This window comes from Cydia fagiglandana, chromosome 26 (genome assembly GCF_963556715.1).
Source record: "Cydia fagiglandana chromosome 26, ilCydFagi1.1, whole genome shotgun sequence".
Lineage (NCBI taxonomy): Eukaryota > Metazoa > Arthropoda > Insecta > Lepidoptera > Tortricidae > Cydia > Cydia fagiglandana.
In genome coordinates this window covers 2,951,044-2,976,799 of record NC_085957.1, presented here as the reverse complement: position 1 = coordinate 2,976,799, position 25,756 = coordinate 2,951,044, and the positions used below count along the sequence as shown (strand labels likewise).

The 25,756-nt window shown below is 41.7% G+C and overlaps 1 protein-coding gene across 1 annotated transcript in view; it reads left to right on the top strand.

Annotated features, from left to right (window-relative positions):
* LOC134677586 (limbic system-associated membrane protein-like) overlaps nucleotides 1–25,756 on the top strand; it is a 322,342-nt gene that overhangs the window by 284,830 nt on the left and 11,756 nt on the right. Inside the window, exons 4-6 of the mRNA XM_063536064.1 lie at nucleotides 7,048–7,146; nucleotides 18,097–18,186; nucleotides 18,664–18,791. Coding sequence (XP_063392134.1) covers nucleotides 7,083–7,146; nucleotides 18,097–18,186; nucleotides 18,664–18,791 — 282 coding nt within the window. The 5' untranslated portion in view covers nucleotides 7,048–7,082. The remainder of the gene's footprint in view (nucleotides 1–7,047; nucleotides 7,147–18,096; nucleotides 18,187–18,663; nucleotides 18,792–25,756) is intronic.

Genomic DNA, 25,756 nt, shown 5'->3' with positions numbered 1-25,756 from the left:
ACCCCGAGTTAGTGGGATGGTGGAAGTGGCGCTACCGTGTTTAGAGAGTAAGCGTCATGAAAATATTTGACCAAGTTTTTGAGTAAGCATCCTAAAATAATTAGGAAGTAAGTTACGTTAAGTTTGGTTAGTCGACCTAAATCATAGATTTTTTATCCTGTAGGTATACAGTGTGGAAAGACAAGTCGGGCCCTGGAGGGAAACTACCTTAAATCCTAATACTGGCTCATTTTACTTAAAGGAGACATTCCTTTATTTTTAAAAAGAAACAAAACTGCATTCAAAGGTTTTTCTTTTTTTTTTCTTCAATTTTGCTTGTCAAAAAAATCTTGAGTACTAAATATTAGATTTTATGGATATTTTGTAACACATACGAGTGTAAGACCTTACGTTTCTTGGAGAATTGTTATCATTAACATTAACTGTATCGGCTAGTATATTAAAATTGCGAGTGTGTATTTTTTTTAATTTTTAGTCGGTTCGTGTCCCGGGAGAGGCAAGCGAGTTTTAGAAAATCTTTGAATGCAGTTTTGTTTCTTTCTAAAAATAAAGGAAAGTCTCCTTTAAGTAAAATGAGCCAGCTTGAGGATTTAAGGTAGTTTCCCTCCAGGGCCCGACTTATCTTTCCACACTATATATCTTTGAATTGGAACTGTCAACGGCTCCGTTATTTATTTTTTATAATATCATAATGATATTATTACGCGAACAGCACTAAAGCATTTCAAAAGAAGTTCCATAACTCATACCTGTCATATAGTACCAACAAATTGCCGAATGACATTACAAAAAACTCCGGCCAAGTGCGAGTCGGACTCGCGCACGAAATGTTCCGTACCATTACGCGAAAAATGGCAAAAAATCACGTTTGTTGTGTGGGAGCCCCACTTAAATAAGTATTTATTTTATTATGTTTTTAGTATTTGTTGTTATAGCGGCAACAAAAATACATCGTCTGTGAAAATTTTATTCTATCACGGTTCATGAGATACAGCCTGTTGACAGACAGAAGTAGTGGAGTCTTATATAGTAATAGGGTGCCGTTATTACCCTCTGGGTACGGAACCTTAAAAAACCCAGACAAGTGCGAGTCGGACTCGCCCACCGAGGGTTCCGTACTTTTTAGTATTTGTTGTTATAGCGGCAACAGAAATACATCATCTGTGAAAATTTAAACTGTTCTATCACGGCTCATGAGATACAGCCTGGTGACAGACAGACGAACAGACAGGCATTCGGACAGTGGTGTCTTAGTAATAGGGTCATGTTTTTACCCTTTGGGTACGGAACCTAAAAATTAGATATCATCTTCAATGAATAAAACTGCGATAACGCCGACTCACACTTTACCAATTTCTTCATCAATTTCCCGCCATAAGTGATACCCGTCGATAATAGGTTTTACTGCCTGCAAATAGTGCATTTCATCCCCCTAACTATACATTATACAGGGTGTCCCAGAATTCGAAGTCAAGCCGTCAACGGATGATAGACCAAGTCATAACAGTTATCATAAAAATACAAAAAAAAATCCGACTCATGTTCTTTAAAAATTATAGTCACTTTAAAAATTCACAAAAAAATCCACTGTAATTATTCAAGATTACACAATAATAAAAAAATTAGAATAAATTATGGAATTTGTAGTAACAAGAGTTAAAGAACCATTACAGGGTGTGGATTTTTTAGTGAATTTTTAAAGTGACCATAATTTTTAAAAAACTTGAGTTGGATTTCTTTTTTGCATTTTTATGATAACTGTTATGACTTGGTCTATCATCCGTTTACGGCTTGACGTCGATTTCTGGGACACCCTGTATGTCTGTTTATGTGTGTTTTTGTGTATGTATGTATGAGTTACGTGGGGGAAGCGTAATGACGTCATATCGAAGACGATGGCTTAGGTTATAGTTCGCTTTTTTTAGCATTAGAAATAAGGTAAACAATCTTGATGTGTCTTTTAATTGAAAAACACAGTTTGAAAATAAGTTACGGCAAATATGTAACAATTATGATTATTATGAATCTAATACGATCATTTATATTCTTCTGCTTTCATAAGTAACAGTTTTTGATTTTTAAAAAGTGTTTTTCAATTAAAAGACGTGTCAAGATCGCTTACCTTCTTGCAAGTTCTTTCTAATGCAAAAAAAACGAACTATAGATTGGTCCCCTTTGGTTGGACCCCTCTGAAATTTCAACGGATTTTAGAAAAAACGCGTTCGGTCAAATGAAAATTTCGGGGTTTGAATAATCGGCTTTTAAAGTTTTCAGAGATTAGGTAACCATTTTTAAGTAAAAGCGAAGGAATCAATTATTTTTCCGTGTCAACTTTTAGTCGTCTTCTAAAAAAAACTCGTTCAATTGTCAACCGTATTGTTATGCAATAAGTTCTAAATTCAAATGGAGGACAATCCTCCCCCCCTCAATTCCATTTTCCACCCTCACTATTGCGTTCCGCAAAATCTATTTCTTCTTCCCCTCGATTGCACCCCAGCAATAATCGCCTAACAAGGGTGGAACGCACAGATATATAATATAAATAGACTTTGCATAACATGTACCATATACATATTAAGTATGTACCAATTTTAGTTGCAGACCACTATTTTAATAGTCATGGGATCGCTTGTGTTTATTTCTGGTGGGTGACTTTTTGTTTCTATACAGGGTAATTTTCATAGTCTTAAACGACTTTTAGTATGTTGCAAACCAGGAAACTAATTTTTTTCATTTGGTGGAGCATGCTAGAGGGAATTTCCAGAAAGTCTGACCACCAACGGCTTAATGGCCAATTTTATGACCAATGGCCAATAAATAGACTTTGCATAACATGTACCATATACATATTAAGTATGTACCAATTTTAGTTGCAGACCACTATTTTAATAGTCATGGGATCGCTTGTGTTTATTTCTGGTGGGTGACTTTTTGTTTCTATACAGGGTAATTTTCATAGTCTTAAACGACTTTTAGTATGTTGCAAACCAGGAAACTAATTTTTTTCATTTGGTGGAGCATGCTAGAGGGAATTTCCAGAAAGTCTGACCACCAACGGCTTAGTGGCCAATTTTATGGTGGTATCGATCGTTCCTGCGGTCAAAAAGCTAAAATCAATATTTCCTTATTAATCCAGTAAATTTGTCGAATTTTGTAACCTGGCTCTTTTGCGTCAAATCCGGTAGTTCTGATTTTTTGCAGGCATGTTTATGATGTTGGCCCAATGAATAATCCAAGTTTGTGACCTCGAGCGCTGAACGCAACTTTGTCAAAAATCTAATAAACCGCAATTTTTTTTAGATTTGGGCGATTATAACCCTAAAGTACTAGTTTTTGATAGTAACTTCCTAGGGCGTTTTTAAAGTAGACTAAATTTGCTACAATAAGACACTAGAATTGTCTCTATACATTTAATATTTTCCGAGATAAAGCCTTTCAAAATTTTATAATTTTACATCAGTTCTTAGGTATAATATAGGGGTTAGGTAGGTAATTTATATGAAATTCATCACCGCCGCGTTCTACTAAATATTTATTTTCCAAAAAAAAAATATTTTTAGCAAAATAAGCACTCATACATTTTTTTATGGAAAATAAATAGTTTGTAGAACATGGCGGTGATGAATTCCATATAAATTACATACATAACCCTTATATTATAGCTAAGAACTGATGTAAAATTATAAAATTTGAGAGGCTTTATCTCGGAAAATATTAGATGTACAGAGACAATTCTAGTGTCTTATTGTAGCAAATTTAGTCTACTTTAAAAACGCCCTAGGAAGTTACTATCAAAAACTAGTAATTTAGGGTTATAATCGCCCAAACCTAAAAAAAATTGCGGTTTATTCGAATTTTGACAAAGTTGCGTTCGGCGCTCGAGGTCACAAACTTGGATTATTCATTGGGCCAACATCATAAACATGCCTGCAAAAAATTAGAACTACCGGATTTGACGCAAACGCAAAATGTATAATTTTACTGTATTATATCTGTCGCTCTATTGGATACATATAGACGTTACGTAACAGCCACGTAAAGAAAGGAATATAAAGAAATATTGCTAAGTATTTTGACTATGTTTAAATATTTTTCAAAGATAAGTTAATTACTACATGAAAACTAAGCTTCGTATCCTACTGACTGCGCCAGATATTATATTCAATAAAACACTTGATAAACTTGTTCTTGTATTTATTTTAATTAGTAGTAAGTAGCTTCTTAATATTAATTACAATTATATTGTTATACAGCACATCCGTCTGTCTATAGTTCGTTTTTTTTTATCATTAGAAAAATGTAAATAATCTTGTCTTATTGAAAAACACTTTTGAAAAATAAGTCACGACAAATATGTAATAATTATGAATCATAATATACGATTATTTACATTCTTTTGCTTTCATAAGTAATAGTTACTGATTTTTAAAAAGCGTTTTTTGCAATTAAAAGTTACGTCAAGATCGCGTAGTCGTTTTCTAATGCTAAAAAACCGAGCAGTCATGAGATAGGTAAGAGAGAGAGAGAAAGAGAGCTGTCAATGTCAAAGTGACAGACATAGATATAGATAGTCAAGCAAATCTTATCAGTAGAAAAAGGCGGCAAATTTAAAAGACATAGGCGCGAAGGTTTATCGTCCCATAGTAAATTTGAATTTCGCGCCTTTTTCTACTGACAAGATTTGCTTGACCAAGTATAACTTATTTTTAAGAGTGCGTTCATAGACGTTACTCCGCTCAATATCGTTGGCATTAGATACATGTATTCTGTAAATTCCGTTACTCCGCTACAATGCAGTTGTCATTACATGTACTCTTTCGTAGTGGGTTCGATAGGATATGTCTAGTTAAATATGTCTTCGCTACAATAAATGTGCCGAATGGTACCGCTGAGACCTTATAAATCTCACTTTTTACTAATTATCTTAAATCATTTATTTACATACAATATATATACAGTGGTACAACTAAACGAAATTAATAACTAGCTTAAATCTAAGGCCCCGTTCGCACGGAAGCTTTTTCAACGCGCGTTAAAAAAGCGTTTGAATGACGCAAATGGATAACCATGATAACCATTCACACGAAGGCGGTTTTTAAGCGCGGCGCTTTTTTATCGAGCACTGTTCGATTTTCGGCGTTGAGCGTTAGCGTCAAATTGAATAGAGCATACGGAACTCCGTGTATCTGTTCTCACAAGCGTTAAAAAAGCGCCGGCGCTGCTGTCAGTTGGCTGTCAAGTGTCAATTTTTGGTGTCAATCGTCAAGATTATTATTAGTTTCACCTTAAAAATGTCAACTTATGCTTACAAATTCCTGAAATATTCAAGCTATATTCAAATAATACATCGTAATAGCAAATAAAGTATGTCTTTGCTGAGATGCGTACGTGGCAGTACGACTCACAAGTGATTTTTAAGCGTTCATATGAACACAAATATTGGAAACGGTAAAAAAGCGCCAACGTCGGGTTTTAACGCAACGCTTTTTAAGCTGTCGTGCGAATGGGGCCTAAAATAGGCCCCTGAGGCATTGTACCAAGGATGCTAATTATCTTAGTTTTAGAAATAAATATTATTAAATATGGCAAGTGTACTATTAATTCATCGTTATTTTATGTCTGTTAATTTTTAAAAAGAGGTCTCACTTTGGGGTAGTTTATTAAAAGTTGAGGTATTCATTAAGGATTACTCACCTCACGCTACCCGGCTGATTTCTATTTCTATTTCCGGCTCGCCTCCGGCCCGGTCAAGCGTGAGTCATAATTTATTTCAAAAATTTTATAAAGTCGCACGCTTTTACTAAAATAAATACGACTTACGACCGGTGACGACGGGCCTGGCCTAGTGGGTAGTGACCCTGCCTGCGAAGCCGATGGTCCTGGGTTCGAATCCCAGTAAGGGCATTTATTTGTATGATGATACAGATATTTGTTCCTGAGTCATGGTTGTTTTCTATGTATTTAAGTATTTATATATTATATATATCGTTGTCTGAGTACCCACAACACAAGCCTTTTTAAGCTTACCGTGGGGCTTAGGGCAATTTGTGTAAAAATGTCCTATAATATTTATTTTTATTTCTTAACACGCTAAAATAATAACATACCAACGGTAGAAATTTCAAATGTCGTAAGGGACATACGACAACACGGGCCTTACGACATTTGAAATTGCCACCGTACAATCACAGATTCCCACCCTATCGGCTGAATGCTCGGCGTCGAAATGCCAGAATCGACGCTAATTATCACCGAAATTCGTCTATCCCAAACAAATGCTAATTATAGCCGAAATATTCGTCTATCCCAGACAAATGCTTTCGCTGATTGCAATCAAACATTCTCTCATTACTAATACCTGGTTCTAAAAGGGTTTAAAGACCAACAGTACCTAATATTTGCTAAACTTTTAAAAGCCCATCGACGTGCACACTAGCGCCACTGCTAAATAATCGTGATTATTTAAATTTAACGAAAGATATTTAAAAAAGGGAGCCGCTATGTACTGCATTTTGTATTTAAGTACCTTTTGAATACATCAAATTAGTTTTTATGTTACTGGATTCTTCGATCTATGAACTCAAAACAAAAACGGTTGTTTTAACTTTGGACGCATAGATTGACGAATCCAACAACATAAAAACTAGTTTAATGTATTCAAAAGGTACTTAAATACAAAGTACAGTACGTAGCGCCCCCCTTTTTAAATATATTCCGTTAAATTTAAATAATCACGATTATTTAGCAGTAGCGCTAGTGTGCACGTTGATGGGCCCATAAAGTCTGTACCTACCTATTAAATAGGTATTAAAATAAAAGTAAGCAAACAATTTGTACATTTTCGGGTAGTTATAGGTTAACCGGCCAATTACAAAACCGCCCGGATCAGTCACTGAACGACCTGATTATAACCTACATTATTTGATCGTGTAATGTTTTCATCTACCCACAACTGGCTTAACGAGCCATTTGAGGGTAGATTTTGTTTACTTTTATGTATTTAAATACCTAAAGATACAGAGTATATTGTTGTCTGTTTGTCTGCAGATGAGGCGTTGGGCGAGGCGGCGTGGCTGAGCGCGATGGAGGGCAGCTATCTCGTTCTCGCCGCGCTGCTCATCGCGGCGCGTGCGCAGAACACCAGAAGTAAGTTCAGAGTGTTCAGACCTAGGTACCGCCTAGTCTACTTGGTACAGTCTCTAACGAAACGCGTCTGTTACGATCAGGACAGATATGGCCGCTAGGTAGCGACAGCGCCACGGCTTATGGCTAGCCACCAAAATTGGTGTGGAACGTAGAGCTACCTGTAGCAAAGCGACGAAATCGCGGAGTGAGCCACGCCTGGTAATACTGAATGACGGCCCGGCTACGACTTTGTGCGGCAACCATAGGTTTAGAATTGGCGTAGGCACTAGTTTTTACAAGAGCGACTGCCATCTGACTCTCCAACCCAGAAGGAAAACTAAGCCTTTTTGGGATTAGTCCGATTTCCTCACGATGTTTTCATTCACCGAATAGCGAATGGTAAATATCAAATGAATATAGTAGATACATACTTAAGTTCCGAAAAACTCATCGATACGAGCTGAGGTTTAAACCCACAACCTCCAGATTAAAAGTCGCACGCTTTTACCGCTAATAGGCTCTACCAGCAATCTTCATACACATACCTACCATCTACTTATTAACACAGAATTCTACTAAGTACTAGTAATATAAAAACAAAGCTATGATAATTTCCGTACATCTACCTCAACCTCGATCTACCTACATTCTTTCACAAAGAATATCGAGCGATGACGTCACCGCCGCCATCTTGGCCGGAAGCGCCGCCGGCGACCGGAAGCCGTGTAAACGCGCTAGTGTTGCCAGTACGTGTCGGTATTATGTTGTTTTGTTATTAGGCCGTTTCCGGTGTAGTTTTTGGTACGGGAAATGATTTCAGGGTTTCGGACATCTCACTTACATATTATATTTATTTTTATGGCGTCAATTTTGCCTTTGTATGTCCGTCGAGAAAATATTGTTTAGTTTGTGATTGTTTATCTAATAGACTAAGAGCTATCACCGAAAAATAGGCAACAATTTAAACAGCAACGAAACTTTTATAGTTGACCGAAACGTTAAGGTCTCCGTTTTAACTTGGGCCAAACGCTTTTGTGTGTCTACTCTGCAGGTCGCATTACTCAACCGATTCTCGTGAAATTTTGTAGTTAGATTATTTTTACTGTCATTTCGTTTTTTCTACAATGTTCAAAGTGGTAGAAATTGGCCTAAAGGACTTAAGTGCCCCTAGGATCTATAGCACTTGAGACTATTGTGAGCAAGGCCTGTTCACTTCCTAAGAAAGTTATGTCCCCAAATAATTGCGCATGTGTGCGCCTGAAGCTTCTATGTGTGCGTTGGCCTCCGAGAAAAAGTTGCGAGTAATAAAAATAAAAACATTTTTCTACAGCAACATTGCTCCCAACTCTGATTTAAATTATCACGAATTTTATACATAATTAATCATAAAACGGGACTTAAAACTTAATTACACGCGATTAAGTTTTATAATGAATATTTGCTTCCAACTGTCTTTATCAATGTTCATAAAATATATGGAGGGTAGGTACGTCTACCCACCATAATAGTTAATATGTTTTATCCCTTGTAGTTCGGGCGATTTTTCCGCAACTCGACGTCTTGCGCCTATTTTGCGTGATAGGGGGTGGACTAGTCTTGCCAGCCCAGCTCCTCGAGGAATCCTATCAAACCTTTGATGTTGAGTAGGACCTCGGGGAGGTCACTCGGGGATCCGAGATGTTTTGCCCTGTATGGGGCCAATCCGCTGCATTCCAACACCACGTGAGAGGCTGTTTCTTCTTCCTCCATGCATCCACGGCATAGGCGACTGTCTGTGACACCTGTTATAAAAAGATGTTTGTTAAAAAGTCCATGACCTGTTATGACACTGGTTACCATACTCAGTCGAACCTTTCCTAGTTGAAGGAGCGCCCTTGTGAGCTTACCGTTCATGCTAGGCATGGCTTGCTTGGCCTGTCTGCATCCAGTTTGGTTTAGCCAGTGTTCTGTGTGTAGTTTCCCTGTACGTGCCAGCAGCATTGAGCGTACCTTACTAAACGGTATCGGGAGGATCGGTTCCGGGCCAATCGCCCCCGCACCCGATCCTTGTCTGGCGAGCTCGTCCGCGGCGTCGTTACCTCGGGATCCACTGTGTCCTTTGATCCATTGTAAGGTGATCTTATTGTTCTGACATACCTCCATTAGTCGTTTGTGGCATTCGTGTATAAGTTTGGATGTGACTATATGGCTTTTTAGGGCCATTAAGACTGCTCTGCTGTCGGAGAGTATGCGGATGGAGGATCCTACTACCTTCCTTGCAGTGATGGCAGCCGCCGCGTTAATGATGCCCATGCACTCAGCCTGGAATACCGAGTTATGGGCTCCTAGCGGAGTGGTGATTGACATGTTCAGGTCTTCTGAAAAGGTTCCAGAGCCTGATCCGCTGTCTGTTTTGGACCCATCAGTGAAGATTCTCAGCTCCCGGGGATTGAGTCCTTCGTAGTTGTCGTCCTCAAATAATTGTATTTTGTACCTTTTGTCAAAGATGGCTTGTTTGTGAATTCGATCCGTGCCCGCCATGAGCACTGGAAATTCGCTGTATACTTTTTCCAGGCATGCTGTGTGGAGAGCTCCTGTGGTGTTAGACCATATATTGAGGGTTCGTAACCTTACCGCTGAGAGACTGGCCTCTTGTTGTATGTGTAGGTGCAGCGGTGAAAGGTTTAGCATGACCTCCATGGCTGCAGTCGGAGTGGACCTCGTGCAGCCAGTGGTGGCCGCGCATGCGAGCCTCTGGAGTCTTTGTAGCTTGTCTCGTACGTTGCCTAGGTTTGTTCTTGGCCACCAAACCAGAGCACCGTAGCAGAGTAGGGGGCGGATTATAGTCTTATAGAGCCACAGAGTAATTTTCGGGTTGAGTCCCCAGTCCCCACCTCTTACCAATCATCCTTCTGCACTGCCAGAAGACTACTCCCGCCTTGTCTATGCGTTTGTTGATGTGATTGTTCCAGTTGAGTTTACTGTCGAGCGTTAGCCCTAAGTACTTAACTTCGTCAGTCAGCTGTAGCTCAGTCTGGAAGAGTGTTGGTCTGGTAAAGTTGCCAAGTGCCCTTTTATTGGTGAACATTACCATTTCTGTTTTGGTGGGGTTAACTGATAGGTCAAAATCTCTACACCAGCGTTCTACGATTCGAAGAGCTGCCTGGGTGAGGTCGCATACTGTACTGGCAAATTTACCTGATATTAATATTGCCAGATCATCAGCGTAGCCTATTGTGTAGAAGTGTTCCTCGTTCAGTTTGGTTATGAGGTTGTTGACTACTAGGTTCCACAACAGAGGTGACAGAACTCCCCCTTGAGGGCATCCTCGCACCGCCGCTACGGCCTGCGGTTCACCTACATACCTTATTGTCCTTTGATTTAGCATGTTCATGATCCACTTTATTAGTCCAGGTTCAGCGCCGTGGCTTTCCAAGGCGTTCCCTATACTGGAAAAGTGAGTCTTGTCGAAAGCGCCCTCTATGTCAATGAAAGTACCGAGGCAGATTTCTTTGCCGTGGATGGCTCTCTCAATGCGGCTTACAACCATGTGTAGAGCCGACTCCGTAGATTTACCTGAGCTGTACGCGTGCTGGTTGTTGTGCATCGGTATGTTCTTTAGCGCTCGGTCCCTCAGGTCCCTGTCGCACAGTTTTTCCAAGGTTTTCAGCAGGAATGATGTGAGACTGATGGGCCTAAAGGATTTGGCAGCTGTGTAGTCGTTCTTACCTGGTTTAGGTATGAATACCACATTCACATCTCTCCATCTCCTGGGCACGTACCCCCAGGCTAGGCAGGCTGCCATGATGTCGGTCAGGGTTTCCTGGATGAGTCCTAGACCCCACTGTAGGAGAGCGGGGAAGATCCCATCCGGACCAGCCGCCTTGAAGGGATGGAAGCTGTCTATGGCCCACCTGAGTTTCTCAGCCGTGACGACTCTGTGTGCCATTTGCCAGTTGTTGTCCGTTGTACTGTATTCCTCGTCCTGCTGATCTGCATCGGCGAGACTTACGCATCCTGGAAAGTGAGTTACCAGGAGAAGGCGTTGGGTCTCTGCAGGGCTAGATGTGTATGTGCCATCGGGTTTACGCAGTGAGCCCAATTGTGATGTGGGCTTGTACGCTAAGGTTTTCCTCACCCGGTTGGCGTGGTCAAGTGTTTCAATGCTGCTGCAGAAGTTCCTCCATGACAGGGATCTCCAGTACCGCAATCTCTTTTTGTACCTGGCCTTGGCTTCGTAGTAGTTATCCCAGTCCACCTCAGCCGTTGTGTTCATGGCCCTGTTGAAGAGTCTTCTTGTTTTCCCCCGGAGTCTCTCCAGTTCTGGGCCCCACCACTGGTGACCCTTTATGGCAGTCTTTGCCGGTGGTTTTAAGGGGCACGCCTTGTGGTAGCTGTCTACGAGGGTATCAGTTAAGATATTTACCTGTTGTTCTATCTGAGCCGGTTCCCGAAGGTCATCCCTCGGTGGAAGCCGGTCAAGGCTTTCCCTTAGGACCTTCCTAAAAGTGGCTCGATCCGTTTTCCTGGGATTCCTCCGGGCGGTTGGTATGTCTCTAGATGCTAGTAGATTGAAGCGAATCCACCTATGGTCTGAGCAGGAGGCCTCCTGGGAGACGTGCCATCCCATAATTAGTTCACTGACCTCCTCCGAAGCCAGAGTCAGGTCGATAATCGTCCTGCATCGTTTGTTTACAAATGTTGGTTCAGCGCCTATATTTAGAATGTTTAGATTAGTAGTCACAAGATATTCAACAAGTGTCTTACCTCTGTTGTTGCTGGTCTCCATTCCCCACAGTGGGTGGTGTGCGTTGGAGTCGGCCCCGATGATTATTGCGAGGCCTGATCTCTCGCAATGGCTGACCAGTCGTTGTAGTTCGGCAGGCGGTGGCTCGCCCTCTCCAGGCATGTACGCCGAGGCGAGGACTAGGTCGCGACAGCCTGTTGGCAGTGGAACTTGTAGTTTAATCGCACACAGGTCTCTGGAACAGAATTCAGTGAGCGGTTGTGCAATAATATTGTTAGTAGTTAGGATACATGCCCTAGGGACGGCATGTACCGTGGAGTAGTAGAGCTTACCTTTCGTGTCGGACAGCCCGCGTATGTATCCATTGCCCGCCCATGGTTCTTGTAGGAGGGCAACGGTTGTTGGCAAACCTGCCAGACAGCGTCTGAGTTGGGCCGTAGCGGCCACGCTGTGCTGGAGGTTTGCTTGGATGACACTACTTAGTGTCCATGTTGTCGGTGGTGGGGGCGGCATTTTGCAATTCCCCTCCCTCCTTGAACATGTCGGCCAACCCCGACACTATCCAAGCCGACAAGTCCTCACCCTCGGATGATGACCCGGCTGGTCCCTCACCAGTGCCAAGGAGCTCATCCTCCGAGAGTTCGGGTATCGTCGGCTTGGGTAGAGGCAGGGGGGCAACTTTCTCCCCGGAGACAGACTTGCTCTGCTCGGAGGTGCCCGCGGCCTGTTCGCTGGGGACCTGTACTCCCGTTACCCTTAGGGTGGAACCTTGCAGGGTGGGACGCTGGTCCAGGTATTTGCCTCCGGGACCCCTGAACCTGAGGTAGACATTGCCCATCCCACAGTTCAGGGATCTCCCCCTCTCCATGAAGGCGGGGACGAGGTCTTCGGGGATTGTGAACTCGACAAACCACCCCTGGTCTTGCCGTAGTATTTGTATAATGGACCAAGACCCGACCTTGGCCCATTCGTTCTGGTACCTTAGTCCGTCAGCTGCCTGACGGACGTCTTCCCAGGACGAGTTGTTAATGTTGGGTATTAGGAGCCCGCACTTAATTCTCCTTGCCATCTCCGACTGGCGAACCGCCTTAAGGGAGATGTCTGGCAAGGTTAGGGCCTGGACACATCGCTGAGACCAGGCGGCCGAGTGTTCGTCTTCTGCGAAGACCCTCAGCTGCCCCTCAGCGAAGATGGGCTTGCCCTTGAATTTGGGTGGCCGGGCTCCTACGTGGTTACTCCTCGCCTCCTCCACGATTGCTTGGTGCAACCCGCGGAGGATGGCGTTGGAGTGGTCAGCGGTGATCTTCCCCGACTTCGCGTCAGTAATGACGATCGTCAGGTCAGATGCCGCTGCTTGTGCGTACGACAACGGTTGGCTTGGGCTCACTAGTCGCTGCTTTTTGTTGTCTCCTTGCGGGGAGAAGGACTCATCTCGCATCCTTTTAGCAGCGGCTCGTGCGAGCTTCCCAGGTCGTCGTTTGGAGGGATCTGCGGCCGAACCCGTAGGGCCGTCGCCCGACGTTCCAGCCTTAGGGGGTAGGGTGGAACCTGTTCCCTTCGGCGGAGGCCTGGCAGCAGCAACCTGCTTGTTCGGCGCCGGTCTGGGTGCCGGCTTCTGGGAAGCCTGCACACCCACACCGGTTGCAGAGTGTGTCGGTGTTGATGTGTTGTCCAGCTGCTGCTCTCGCGCTAGACGAGCTGCACGCCTCTGGTTCTTGTTTTTCTTCTTCTTCTTAGCCACCCCACCTTGACATTTAACAGGGGGGGGGTGGGTTAGAGGAGGAAGAATTCACAGGTCTGGCAGGGTGAGGCTTCCCAGCAGGGGATCGCTTCTTGGACCTTCGGTCCACTACCTGCCAGTCCTGGAAGGAGTTTGGGCCGGTCTGCTCCCCAGATGAACTAGGTTGCGGACGGGCCGGGGTTTCGGTCTGACGCACTGTCACTGGAACAGCTTGTCTCGCCTGTGTGGCTTCACCATTAGCGATGGACGCTGCTGGATCAGCTTGGGGTTTTTCGTTAGACCTGGTATCCATAGTGCGTAACGATTAACTTCATCCTCATCGGCTCCCACCCTACAAGGGCCCACATCTTGGGAACGCTTACTCACACATATAAAAGGTGCTTTCGGTCGTTAGGACACCGACTCGGGTATAGAAGTGAGAAGTTGGCTAGTTGCGCGACATCGGAAATGTGTGAAGGTGGGACGTAGGGTCGTCCAGGTCAGACACCCTCCGCCCGATTCACCTAAACGCACTTCGTCAGCATGGCCTTTCACCACCGCATCAGCAGCCGAAACTGCCTCTGCGGCCCTCTCACTTCTCGCCGTGAGCCCACCTACGGTTCCTCACTTGACCATTTCCCGGACTGTGGCTAGTAGCCCGGGCTACCGTTTTGCCCGAAATCAGGGCCGAAGCAGACGTGTTGCCACGCGGGTTGGCAATGGCTCAATCCTCAGGATCCCGTCATCCTTGCGTACGGCGCTCTACTGTGCAGGTCCTAGCACAGGTAGGTTATGTATAGGTCGTCAGTAGTAGCCTACACCTACTGACAACACCAGTGTGGATGTTAGCCGCCACTAGAAAGAGGCACGAATGCCAGTCGCTAGTGACGTTGCCCAGGATGGACCGGGGGTGACAGACGGACCTTTGGGCAGGCCGGAGCCCACCCAAACTTCCCCCTGTCTCCCGCTCGGGGAGGTCATCACACCACTCCACCCCTTATACCCACCATAATAAAAAAATATATTTGTCAATGACTCTGTCCAACTGCTGTGGTTAAAGTTCATAACGAACATTTTATTTATTAAATCTTTAAATAATAAATACAACGTAGCGGTACAACCACTTAAGACTGTAAGTCTGTACCTACATAGATTACAGCAATGCACATAGAAAATGTGCTAAATGCGGAGCAACGGCTGTTGAAGCAGCCAGAGTGAAATTTATACAGCTTTAGTGGGTTCAGAAGGAACCGAGTCATAACGCATCTGGAAAGCGTATTAATTAACCGTGAAGAAATGTATGAATACAAGTTAGAAATCTGTGTAAAATGCCGTGTGTAAAGTGTAGTGTATCTGTGTGTAAAGTGTAATAGGTAGGCATGCCTAATGTTATTTGTATAATACTGAAAACTTTGTGAATGCGCTTTATTAATGTCTATTTTTATTAAGTTGTCAGGGTTTAATATTCAGTGTATATTTCTATATGTAAAACATAATACAATGTTATAAACATAAATATGCCTTTTATTTAAATCAATAGATAATACCACAAACAAGGGGTAATATTTGCATCTTTCATATATTTCGTGATATGAAGATAACAAATATATTATGTTTATCAACATAATTACTATATACCTATAATACCAATACCCGCCAGGCTAAACCGGTTGTTAACTTTAGTTCCATTGGTACACATCGAGGGCGCCAGTAGTATAAACGTATAAACGGTTGGGGACATTTTTTTGTATGGAGTTACCGTTCTTCTCCTAGTGAGTATTATATTCTTTGATTGTGAGTTCGCTGTTATTTAACGAAGTTATATTTTATTTAAATTTTTTAAGCTTATCGTGAAGTCTGCAGCTCTCAGAGAGCCATTAGTATATACATATATAGTTTGTCGAAGGACTGTCTCATTTCAAACATAGACAGAGAAAATCATACTATCTTTGTCTTACACAACTTCTTACACCCAAAAGAAAAGGATGTGTATAGTTTTTTTTTGTTCTTATTTACTGACAAATTTTATTTGACCAACTATAAAAGCTGTACCTACTGGACTGGATCCCTATTGCAATGAGCCTTTGCATGCCCCTTAATGTCCAGTTATCCAGGTTTCACTGTATAAATATTTACGAGAGAGGCGTTTTTCCAAGTAGGTAATCAAATCGATTTCAAATCAAGTTCACATTTTTAATGCTCGAATATGGTTGCTAGACAATTACTCCGCGTTAAATAAGTTAAACAAAATGGCGGCCGGCGCCTCACTTCCGGTGGCGGCCATATTTATTACTTCCGGATTGTCTGTCTCACGCTATAGAAGATAAGCCAGGGGTCCTGATATAATGCAGATTAAATACTTTTACTGTACTTAATGGTCTAAGATCCGCTATATATGTATACGATCCACCCACCTCTGATATTTTGAGCCAAACCAGGGTGCGAAACTCCTGACTTCGGTCAAACTCGGCTCCGCTCCGCTCAGCATTGCTCCGAGCAATTATTAGGGTTGGCACCACTTGACTTCCTTTTGCGTGCACGACCACAGATAAGATAATCACTTGATTTTTGACAACCCTAAATATCCGAAAGGGATAGTGCCATATATTAGAAAGGGACAGCGTGATTCGACCCTGAACCGCTGTCAAACTTCGTTTTTGTAGGAAGTTTCCTATCTGTACGGTAGTACTATTAATTATTCTGTGGTCAAACCAAAAATTACAGATAAAACATACAATGATAAAATGCGCATGAATAAAAGGAGGGATTCGAGTATTTCTGTAATTTATATTTATGTAGACCTCTGCGGACTTTCTCTGATCAGATCGGGGAAATCCTGAAGAAAGGCCAGGTCAAGAGCACCCTAAATCGGCGAGCGTGTATGAGGAATGTTATGAATGTGAAGGAAGCGAAAGTGGTATGTCAGGATCGTAGCAAGTGGAAATCCGTGGGCTCTGCCTACCCCTCCGGGAAATAGGCGTGATTATATGTATGTATGTATATTTATGTAAGTTCTGCCATAAATTACATTTTACAAACACTTAATTATTTCCGACTGTACTTAACAACCCCAGAAGGCCTATCACAGGAGCGGCCCGATAATATCTTGCCCGCGAAATAGGCTCGTCCCTCTCTACTTAATGCAGTTAGAAAAGGACAGGTAGTCTACTAAGTTACTAATTATCAAAGGTTTGTTAGGTTTCACAAACATTGCAATGCCAGCTAGCTCGGGGTTCGGATGAGGATAGGGTTGCCAACCGTACTATATTATATAGTATTGTACTATATTTTGGCTCTCTGTACTACATATTTACTTTTGGAAAAATATATTGTACTCTAAAATACTATATTTCCGATTATACGAATATTACACTCATGTTTAGTATTTTATCTAAAAGTACTATATTTTTTTGAAATGTACTATATTTTTGATGCCTTATTCTGGAAAATACTATATTCCACCAAACAAAAGTTGACAACCCTAGATGAGGAGGCTATATTTTAAAGTGAAAAAGACAGATATCTGTAAAAGTGTATTCTGCTAAGTATTAGAACTAAGCACTAAAGACTACTGTTATTATTTACAAATTATCATTAGTCACATACTTATTTAATCGTCGCGTTTCCGGACTGCGCGGGAGCGGCGCGGCGGGAACGTATCAGAGCGGCTACCGCGAAAACCGAAATTCGCAAATTGCGGGGATCTTCCTCTTTTACTCCAATGGAGGCGTAATTAGACTGACAGAGAAAAATGCCCGCAATTTGCGAACTTCGATTTTCGCGGTTATAGCCCAGTTTACGGTCGCTCACGCACGATGCGTCTTGATTAAGAGCTGTGATTGGCTCACGCGGTACAGTCAACGGTAAAAATATGGGTGTAGACAACTTACTCAAAAATATGTCCCATAGTTCTTAATTCACTGACATAAGAGTTATGGGACATATTTTTGAAATGATTTGTACACCCATATTTTTACCGTTGACTGTACAGCAGGTAAAGCCTGTGCACATCGGCTGCGTGTGCGTGACGTGCACGTGTGCGTGCGGCGTTGTAGTACACAGGCCGCGTAGCCAAGATGCCAATCGCTAACGCTCCGTAGCGATCGAAACGCAACTGTCACTGTCACACTAATGGGGAAGAGTGATAGAGATACATAATGCTTTTCGTTGTCGAAGCGATAGCGATTGTAACCTTGGCTAGGGGGCCAGGTCCTTATGAGAGACGGTACACCGCTCGCGTGACGTGTGCGTGTGCGGCTCCAACATTTTAGCGCACGCGCCCGTGCACGTCACGCACAGGCGTTTAGTCGTCCAATCCGTGAGTTTCGTTCGGCCGGGCCGACGTTTGAGGTTGGCGCGTTAAGCCGACCACTGATTAACAGGCCGCCGGACGGTATCGGCCTGTCAGTTAGAACAAAAATTTGACAGTTCCGAACAACTGGCCGGCCGATATCGTCCTGCGGACTGTTAGTCAGTGGTCGGCTTTATAACATTTAAATGATTAAGCTTTAATGTTTTGTTACAGATGACGGGCCGCGTTTTCTGTCGCGCGGGCACTCGTTCCGGACGGTGGTAGGCGACACGTTACTGCTGCCCTGTCAAGTGCAAAACCTAGGTTAGTATTCCATCTGCACCCTATAGCCCGGCCGTAAGAATACGTACGATATCCCCTGCCTGTCGTAAAAGGCGACTAAAAGGGGTTCTCGGGATCGGAGACGGTCGCAGCTAGACTGCGACTAAAAAAAGAGGGGACCCACAAAGGGGCATAGCGCTAGGACGGCACTGGCTCGTTCATTGGAGATTCCAGAGCCGTCCGAAATGCACCGAGGAGGACAACCGGGAGGTTTTTAGTCGGTGAAAGTCCGACATAACCTCCGCGCTGTCCCTGCGGTGCGGAGGTACCCATAACGGTTCTTTTTCTCCCGATACAAAAAAAGGTTAGTATTGAATTTGTAGGTAGTCTACGTGAGTTGGATAGCACTGCGTCTAATTCTACCTAAAGTGTTAATCTATGGAACTTGCTAACTATGTAAACAAACCGCCATATTGAAATTGTCTCTGAATGATGAATTTACTAGTGACTTTTCTCCAGGTTCCTTGGTGCTCCTCTGGCGGCGGGGACCGGCTGTCCTGACAGCAGCCAGCCTCATGGTCACCCGGGACGAGAGGTTCAGACTCGTCGATGGCTATAATCTGCAGATCACCGATGTGGGACCTCAGGTACATAAACATGGTCACCTTACACTAGCGAGGACTAGTCCTGAGTACTGCCAGCTTCATGGTCACCCGTCAATGGCTACAATCACCGATGTGGTATAGTATGGATTTTCTCAAAGATTTTTACGTCTAATATTCATATTTTATTGATAAAGCTAATTACACGTCAGGAGTACATAAAATAAAATTACATTTCTCTAAATGTAAGGCCCTAATCTCTTAAACAAAAGCCATTGTTTCTTTTGTGATAAGCCTAAGCTTTCAACTTTGGCGCATGTCAAAGCAACCATGCCGTTTAAAAAGCAACTATATCGTGATAGTATTAAAGTTCATTATTAAAGTTATACCGCTTGTATGTCACATGATATGCAAGATGTTTTATTGATGTTTTTATGGCTTAGTACATTTTAGAGGAAACTACAAGCCATAGTAAGATTTTGTATATATATATTTTTTTGGTACAAAATGCCAATAATAAAATAAAAGATAGGGCTGCCAGAACATTTAACACGAACCTTTTTCATGCGAATAAAACTAGGTGTAGGACACGGACTACGACCTGCAAGCCTATTATGGATCGCTTTATCCACATTTATCCACGTGATAAAACAACTGTCACTTTTTAACTCTGCGGAATAGAAAGAGACGGACACCGTTTTATCACGCTGTCGCGTAGACAAATACGACCATCATATCCGTACTGTAGGACATAAATTTGGAAATAATTGTAAGTAAGTAAATATTCTTTATTGCACCAATAATCATACATCTTACATATGTACATGTAAAATTACAAAGAAATTTTAGTGGAACAATAGAACCCGGTAACAACAGGGGTATTTGTAGGGGTAGGGGTATTTGTTAATTTGTAATTTTTTTTCTAGAATCATGGTTAACACAGATGTTACATCGAAATATTGCGAGCTTTGTAAGTGAGTACGCATGCACTCGCTATACTTACTGATTATTTATATTTAGTTCTGTTGTAGTTAAGTTTCTCTTAGGTGAAATGTATAATTTCTTTGAGAAAAAAATAAAGTTCTATAAACCTAAATATTAGTCCAGCACAATTCTGCCGACTTACAGCGTACAAATTTTACTATACATATTTAATTACCTACAAACACGCGTTTACTCTATAATAATATTTACATTTCATGGATTAATTATTACTTCATTCATATCAATGTCAATATTTATAATATAAATTTTTAATTGCCAAAATGATATAACATTGATAGGGTTTCCTTTATTGTGTGTTTTATAAATAAATATAAGCTTTAATAATTTTTACTACTCTCGTACTTTTATTTGTCATTTAAAGGGTTGTGCACATACCTTTAAACCCCTATCTGATAGTTGTCAAGACAAGTGTTTAGTAGTAGTAGTAGTAGTAGTAAACTCTTTATTGTACAAAAAGACATATTAAAAATAACATACAATTAGCAAGAAGTACAAAGGCGAACTTATCCCTTTGAGGGATCTCTTCCAGTTAACCTTTGAGTAGATGAGAGTGAAAAGAGGGTTTAGTCGAGGTAGTAGAGGTTAGAGGGTTTAGTCTATTCCCAATAAAAGTATTTGTGCATACACGCAGTATCTTTTTTTGCACTTTTACGATACTTCGTGTAATCACCACTTAAAAAATATTGTATGAAATACATTGTTGCCAACCTAATTTTAATTGTCATCTTTGACAGATGAGTGAACCATAGACATGTTTTTTTTTTAATTCATTCATTCTTTTCCCGCCCGTACTAGCAATGCACGCACGAGAACTTTCCAAAGTTGCGAAACTTTCCACATGAGAAATTCTCGGTAACTTCTGAGAATGTTCTCGAGAACGAGAATTTATTTATTTATCGTAGTTTATACCATGAATATTCACGATAGTTTAGGTGTAGTCCTTACCCCCAGAAAATTCCGACTTTTGGTCGTCCGCTTCCGGTCAAAAAAATGTATGACGGCCCGGCCAAACGGTCAGACTTAGGTGGGGGGTGCTCGACCAAATGTCATAGAGGGACCCTGGCAGTTTTTGACGCAGCCATTTTTTTCAATATGGCCGACTTTTTTTAAACTTTTTTAATTTTGTCCTAGCGCGCTGAAATTTTGGTCACGGAATCTCGGGGTCCCCTAGATACTTATGAAAAAAATTTTTTTGGAAAAATGCTACAATTGCGGAAAAACTGGCCACTTTTATTTTGTATGGCAACTTTTAAACGGTACGTGATAGGTGGGGGGTGCTCGACCAAATGTCATAGAGGGCCCCAAGACAAAACAATCTGTATTAAAAAAAATCAAAATGGCCGATTTTTTTTTTAATTTTTTTCAAGTTGGTCCGAGCGCGCTGAGATTTGGCATGGCGGGAGATAGAGGCCTCTAGATTCTAATGAAACAAAAAAAAATTTTTGGATAATATTGTCGAAAGTCGAAATGTTCTCTGATATACAGTGAGAATTTAAGCAACTTATTGGTAAATTTATCACATCAACAAAATAGCTAACTGTAATAGACAATAATATATGCATAATAACATTTAGTTTTAAGTTATGCCTATTTAAACTTTATCTCAAGTATATTCTCTTGTTTAAACAAAAATTTCCATGTTGCAGGAATGTTCTGAGAACATTCTCGAGAACGTTTCCGCTTTTTGGGAATGTTCTGCAATTTGTACATTGCTAGCCCGTACCCTTCATTCTTAAGCCCCCTCCAGACTGTGCGCGTGAATCGCGGGCGAAGCCGCGAACGCAAGTGTGGCGTCGATTTCGCAGATTGTTCACGCCTTCGCGCCTTGTTCTCCGTTTTTTGTCGGTATTTCGGCCCGCGTCAAAGGAGATACGAAGCGCGAACTTGCAAGACTCCACATTACACAATATTTTGGGTCCTCTGTGGCAAGATAAATATGAATTATATTATGATTATATTATATTAAGCAGCTATATTTTACGGTTTTACAATAAAACAAAATGGAAAAACTGTTAAATCACGTATGATGCCATAGATAACTAACAGTTAAACTCGATCAGCTGATGCTTTTCCGCCATATTGCCGCAAACCAAACTGCGAAATCGCCATGAAGTGTGCGAGTGTGGAGTCATACGTCAACTTCGCGATATGTTCGCTCCGAGACGTCGCGCCGCGATTCACGCACATAGTCTGGAGGGGGCTTTAGATATTTCTTGAATGAAAAATTCGTTAAATTTATAATTTTATTTCAAAGTAAGTGATTTGTCGTAAAAAAAGTATTGTATGCAACTTTGTTTAACTGAGTCAAAAAATACTCGTGGCGTCTTTATTAACAATTTTCGGCTTCGCCTCAAATACTTACTCACGCCACGCGCCTTTTTTGACCTCTCTTAAACAACGGTTGCATAAAATACTATATAAGACTAGGTAGTAGGTAGTAGTCTACGAGTAAAGTAGTTGAGTGACACAAAGTAGTCTAACGATCCCGTGCCGTATAATATTTCCCAAAAACTTGACACCCCAATTTTTCAAGTCATCGCAGCGTCCGGTGTGAAATTGGGCGCTTTATTCAAAGCCTGCATCCAAATGAGCCATACGTCACGCGGGCGGCGAACCGTCACAATCTTCATACATATGGAACGTCAGTTTCTTATAACGACGCCGTTGGAAGGATTGGCTTTCTTAGGGGTCATCCATTAATTACGTCACACCAATATCTAGGTTTTTTGACCCCCTCGCCCCCCCCTTGTCACACTTGGTCACATTTGGCAAACCCCTCCCCCCCTAGTGTGACGTCACATTTTTTCTACGAAATCGCCAAATCGAATTAAGTAAATACCTAAGTATTATTAATATTTTATCAAAATATTTTTGTCGATATAAATATTAGTAATTTTATAACCCAAAACCTCTTAGGAAAGAAAATTAAACGATTAAAAACTATTTTCGTTTTAAAAACTTGTTATTTAAATGTACAGCGAACTAAATAATTTAAATAAATTTTCGGTTACTGATGAAGTTAAAGTGACGTCACAAAGTTTGTGTCTCCCCCCTCCCCCATGTCACAATATGTCACATTTTCTTGACCCCCTCCCTCCCCCTAAACGTGTGACGTAATTAATGGATGACCCCTTATTGTTGCGTTGTTAAGAAGAAAAGGGACAACCGTAGTCCTCATTTTTCTCTCTGGATATTCACATATACTCGTATATTGGAAAGTATGTTTACCTACACGATTTTTTTGTTATAACTTTTTTTTTTGTGCTAATGCACGCTTCGAATGCATTTTTCTGGGCATCATGACTATTCATGACGAATCTAGTGAGGTTTCACACGTATTTTTGAGAGTAACAGGTATTTATTACACGTATTATTAGACGTATTTTGGGTGTCACACGTATTTTTGGGGTATCCCTATTTTTCACCTTTTTCAGTTTTTCGAGCAGTCTATGTTTTCAATCTGACTTGCATCGTCCATTTTTAGGGTTCCGTACCCAAAGGGTAAAACGGGACCCTATTACTAAGACTTCGCTGTCCGTCCGTCCGTCCGTCCGTCCGTCTGTCTGTCACCAGGCTGTATCTCACGAACCGTTGAAAGTTGAAATCTCCCATACAACAAACGTGATTTTTGACCAAAGTTAAGCAACGGCGGGCGTGGTCCGTAAAACCGTTACCGTTTTTTTTTTGCATTTATTTTTTGTTTGTTTTTTTTGCATTATGGTACGGAACCCTTCGTGCGCTAGTCCGACTGGCACTTGCCCGGTTTTTATTATATTAATAGCAATAACATAAAAAAAACACAAAAGTCGGCGCCCACCCTGGGACTTCAAAAACAAACGCACGTTTTTCTAAAGCCAAAAAAAATGCAAAGCAGACATCTAAACGGTAATTGGCAGGCAAAAATATGATAATCGCCACATAAAACCTTTGTGGTGCTTCGTCGCTCGTTATTTTTTATGTGTGGCAACACTGAGGTACGATTTTCCGCAATTTTGGCCCGCCATCTTTTTGTACGGCGAAATTGTCTTTTTATTATGTTTTCTTCAATAATTTGGTGGTTGTGACGTTTTATTTGGTTTATTTATGAGCTGCAGAGTCATTTCACTCCACAGGTACTGTGTGAATTCAAGTATTTGCAGTTATTAACCTCACAAAGACCAGAAAGTACACTGAGCCGATTCGGATTTTGAAATAGACATCTTTTAGACACCACCAAGATACGATAACGATATGCTTAAGATCTAACCTGTCAAATTTGACATTTGCGCGATTCTGGAGATACTCTTGAATGATTTCCACAGGATATGACTTAGAGATCCATTCACATCTAATAGATATCTTACTCTACCTAACGTAAAAGTGACATTGGTTGCCAGAATTGCGCTGCAAAAGAGAACTAGTTGATATCTAAACTATAACGTATCTAGAATGGATCTAGTACGTGTCGTCTCTTGTGAATATCTTGAAGTTCGAATACGGCACTGAGACAAGTGGGTGAAAACGGTTTAAAACTGTTCGTATTTTAACAAAATTGTACAAATTGTACAGTTGATATTTAGACGCGCCTGGGCAATCTTACCTGCGCACGTTCTAACAAACTCCAGTATACACACACCGAAAGATAAAAGATAACCTTATTTTCAACGACTGTAACAAAGATGAATAGTAGGTATAGTGTGTAGCTTTCAAATAGAGCTCGACGGCTAATCCTATTGTCTATTGTTAAGTTAAACCGCTCGTGCCATGTGCCACAACCACCTGCCACAACCACCTGCATAAAAAATAGGTACTTCGGTTACTGAGTACCGGCGAGCCGAACGTTACAGAACCGGTCTAAAATGTGTCATCGAGATGCGTAACAAAGGCGCGTTATCGGAGAGCCTACACTGGTTTTTTGAGCGTTGGACTAGCCCGCGCTCGGGTGCCAAATAGAATAATGAAGACCTGTGGGAACACTCGACTGACATCATGTGTTTTGTCAGAAACACAGAATTGTTCTGAAAAGAACAGTTGCGATCGACTGACACTCTGCGATTAAACACAGAAACATGACGTGCCCTGACAAGGGCAGTTTTATGTTGCTCTGAGAAGAGCATTTTACGTTGCCCTGATAAGGGCAGTTGCGTGCTCAGAAAAGAGCACTTTTATATTGTCCTGAGAAGGACAGTGTAATATCCGGAGCCCGCAGCATCCTCGTCGATCTCGTCGTGTCTTCAACCAGCGAGCACGTAGCAGCGGAGCGAGGCACGGCGATCCGACGACACGATGTTGACTCCACAGCGGCCGGCGAGCGAAAGGACACGCGCCGCCGGCGAACTCAGTTTTATTACAGCGCGGCACGCGCCGCGCCTGCGCAGTGACACGCGCGCGCGGTCTCGCACACGCCCGCGCCCGCGCACCTACTATTCTCCATCTCACTCTATTATAAATATTTCTCTTTCTTGCTTTTCTTCTAATTGTGTATATATACCGTGATTTTGTAAATAAATTATCCATTCTTGTACATAGCAACAAGCGTTTCACTTCTACAACCTTCTGATCCACTCATAGCCCTACCTTGCTATAGACCCTTTCTTGCAGGTAAGTAGCACGTGCGGTTTTACTTAACAATAGACAATAGGATTAGCCGTCGAGCTCTATTTGAAAGCTACACACTATACCTTAGCTAAATCGATCAACAATAATAGATTCATTCATAGGTACTGAAATGAATATGTAAGTATTTTTTGTACTCTTTATGTATGAGTATAACCTGTTTACTGTTTAATATCATTATTAGGGTTCCGTGCGACGCGAAAAAAGAGACAACTTTTGGTTTTTTGTCTATATTATGATCTCAATTTCTAATTTTAATGTAAATTATTAATCTTCAAGGTAATAATATTATTAGAATCGCTTTTTATATAGTATATAATATAGGTACCTAACTACCTAATCATACAGATATAATGCATAATTGTTTTCCTTCATTTTTTCTCGGAAGCGTTCGTATTTATCATGCTACT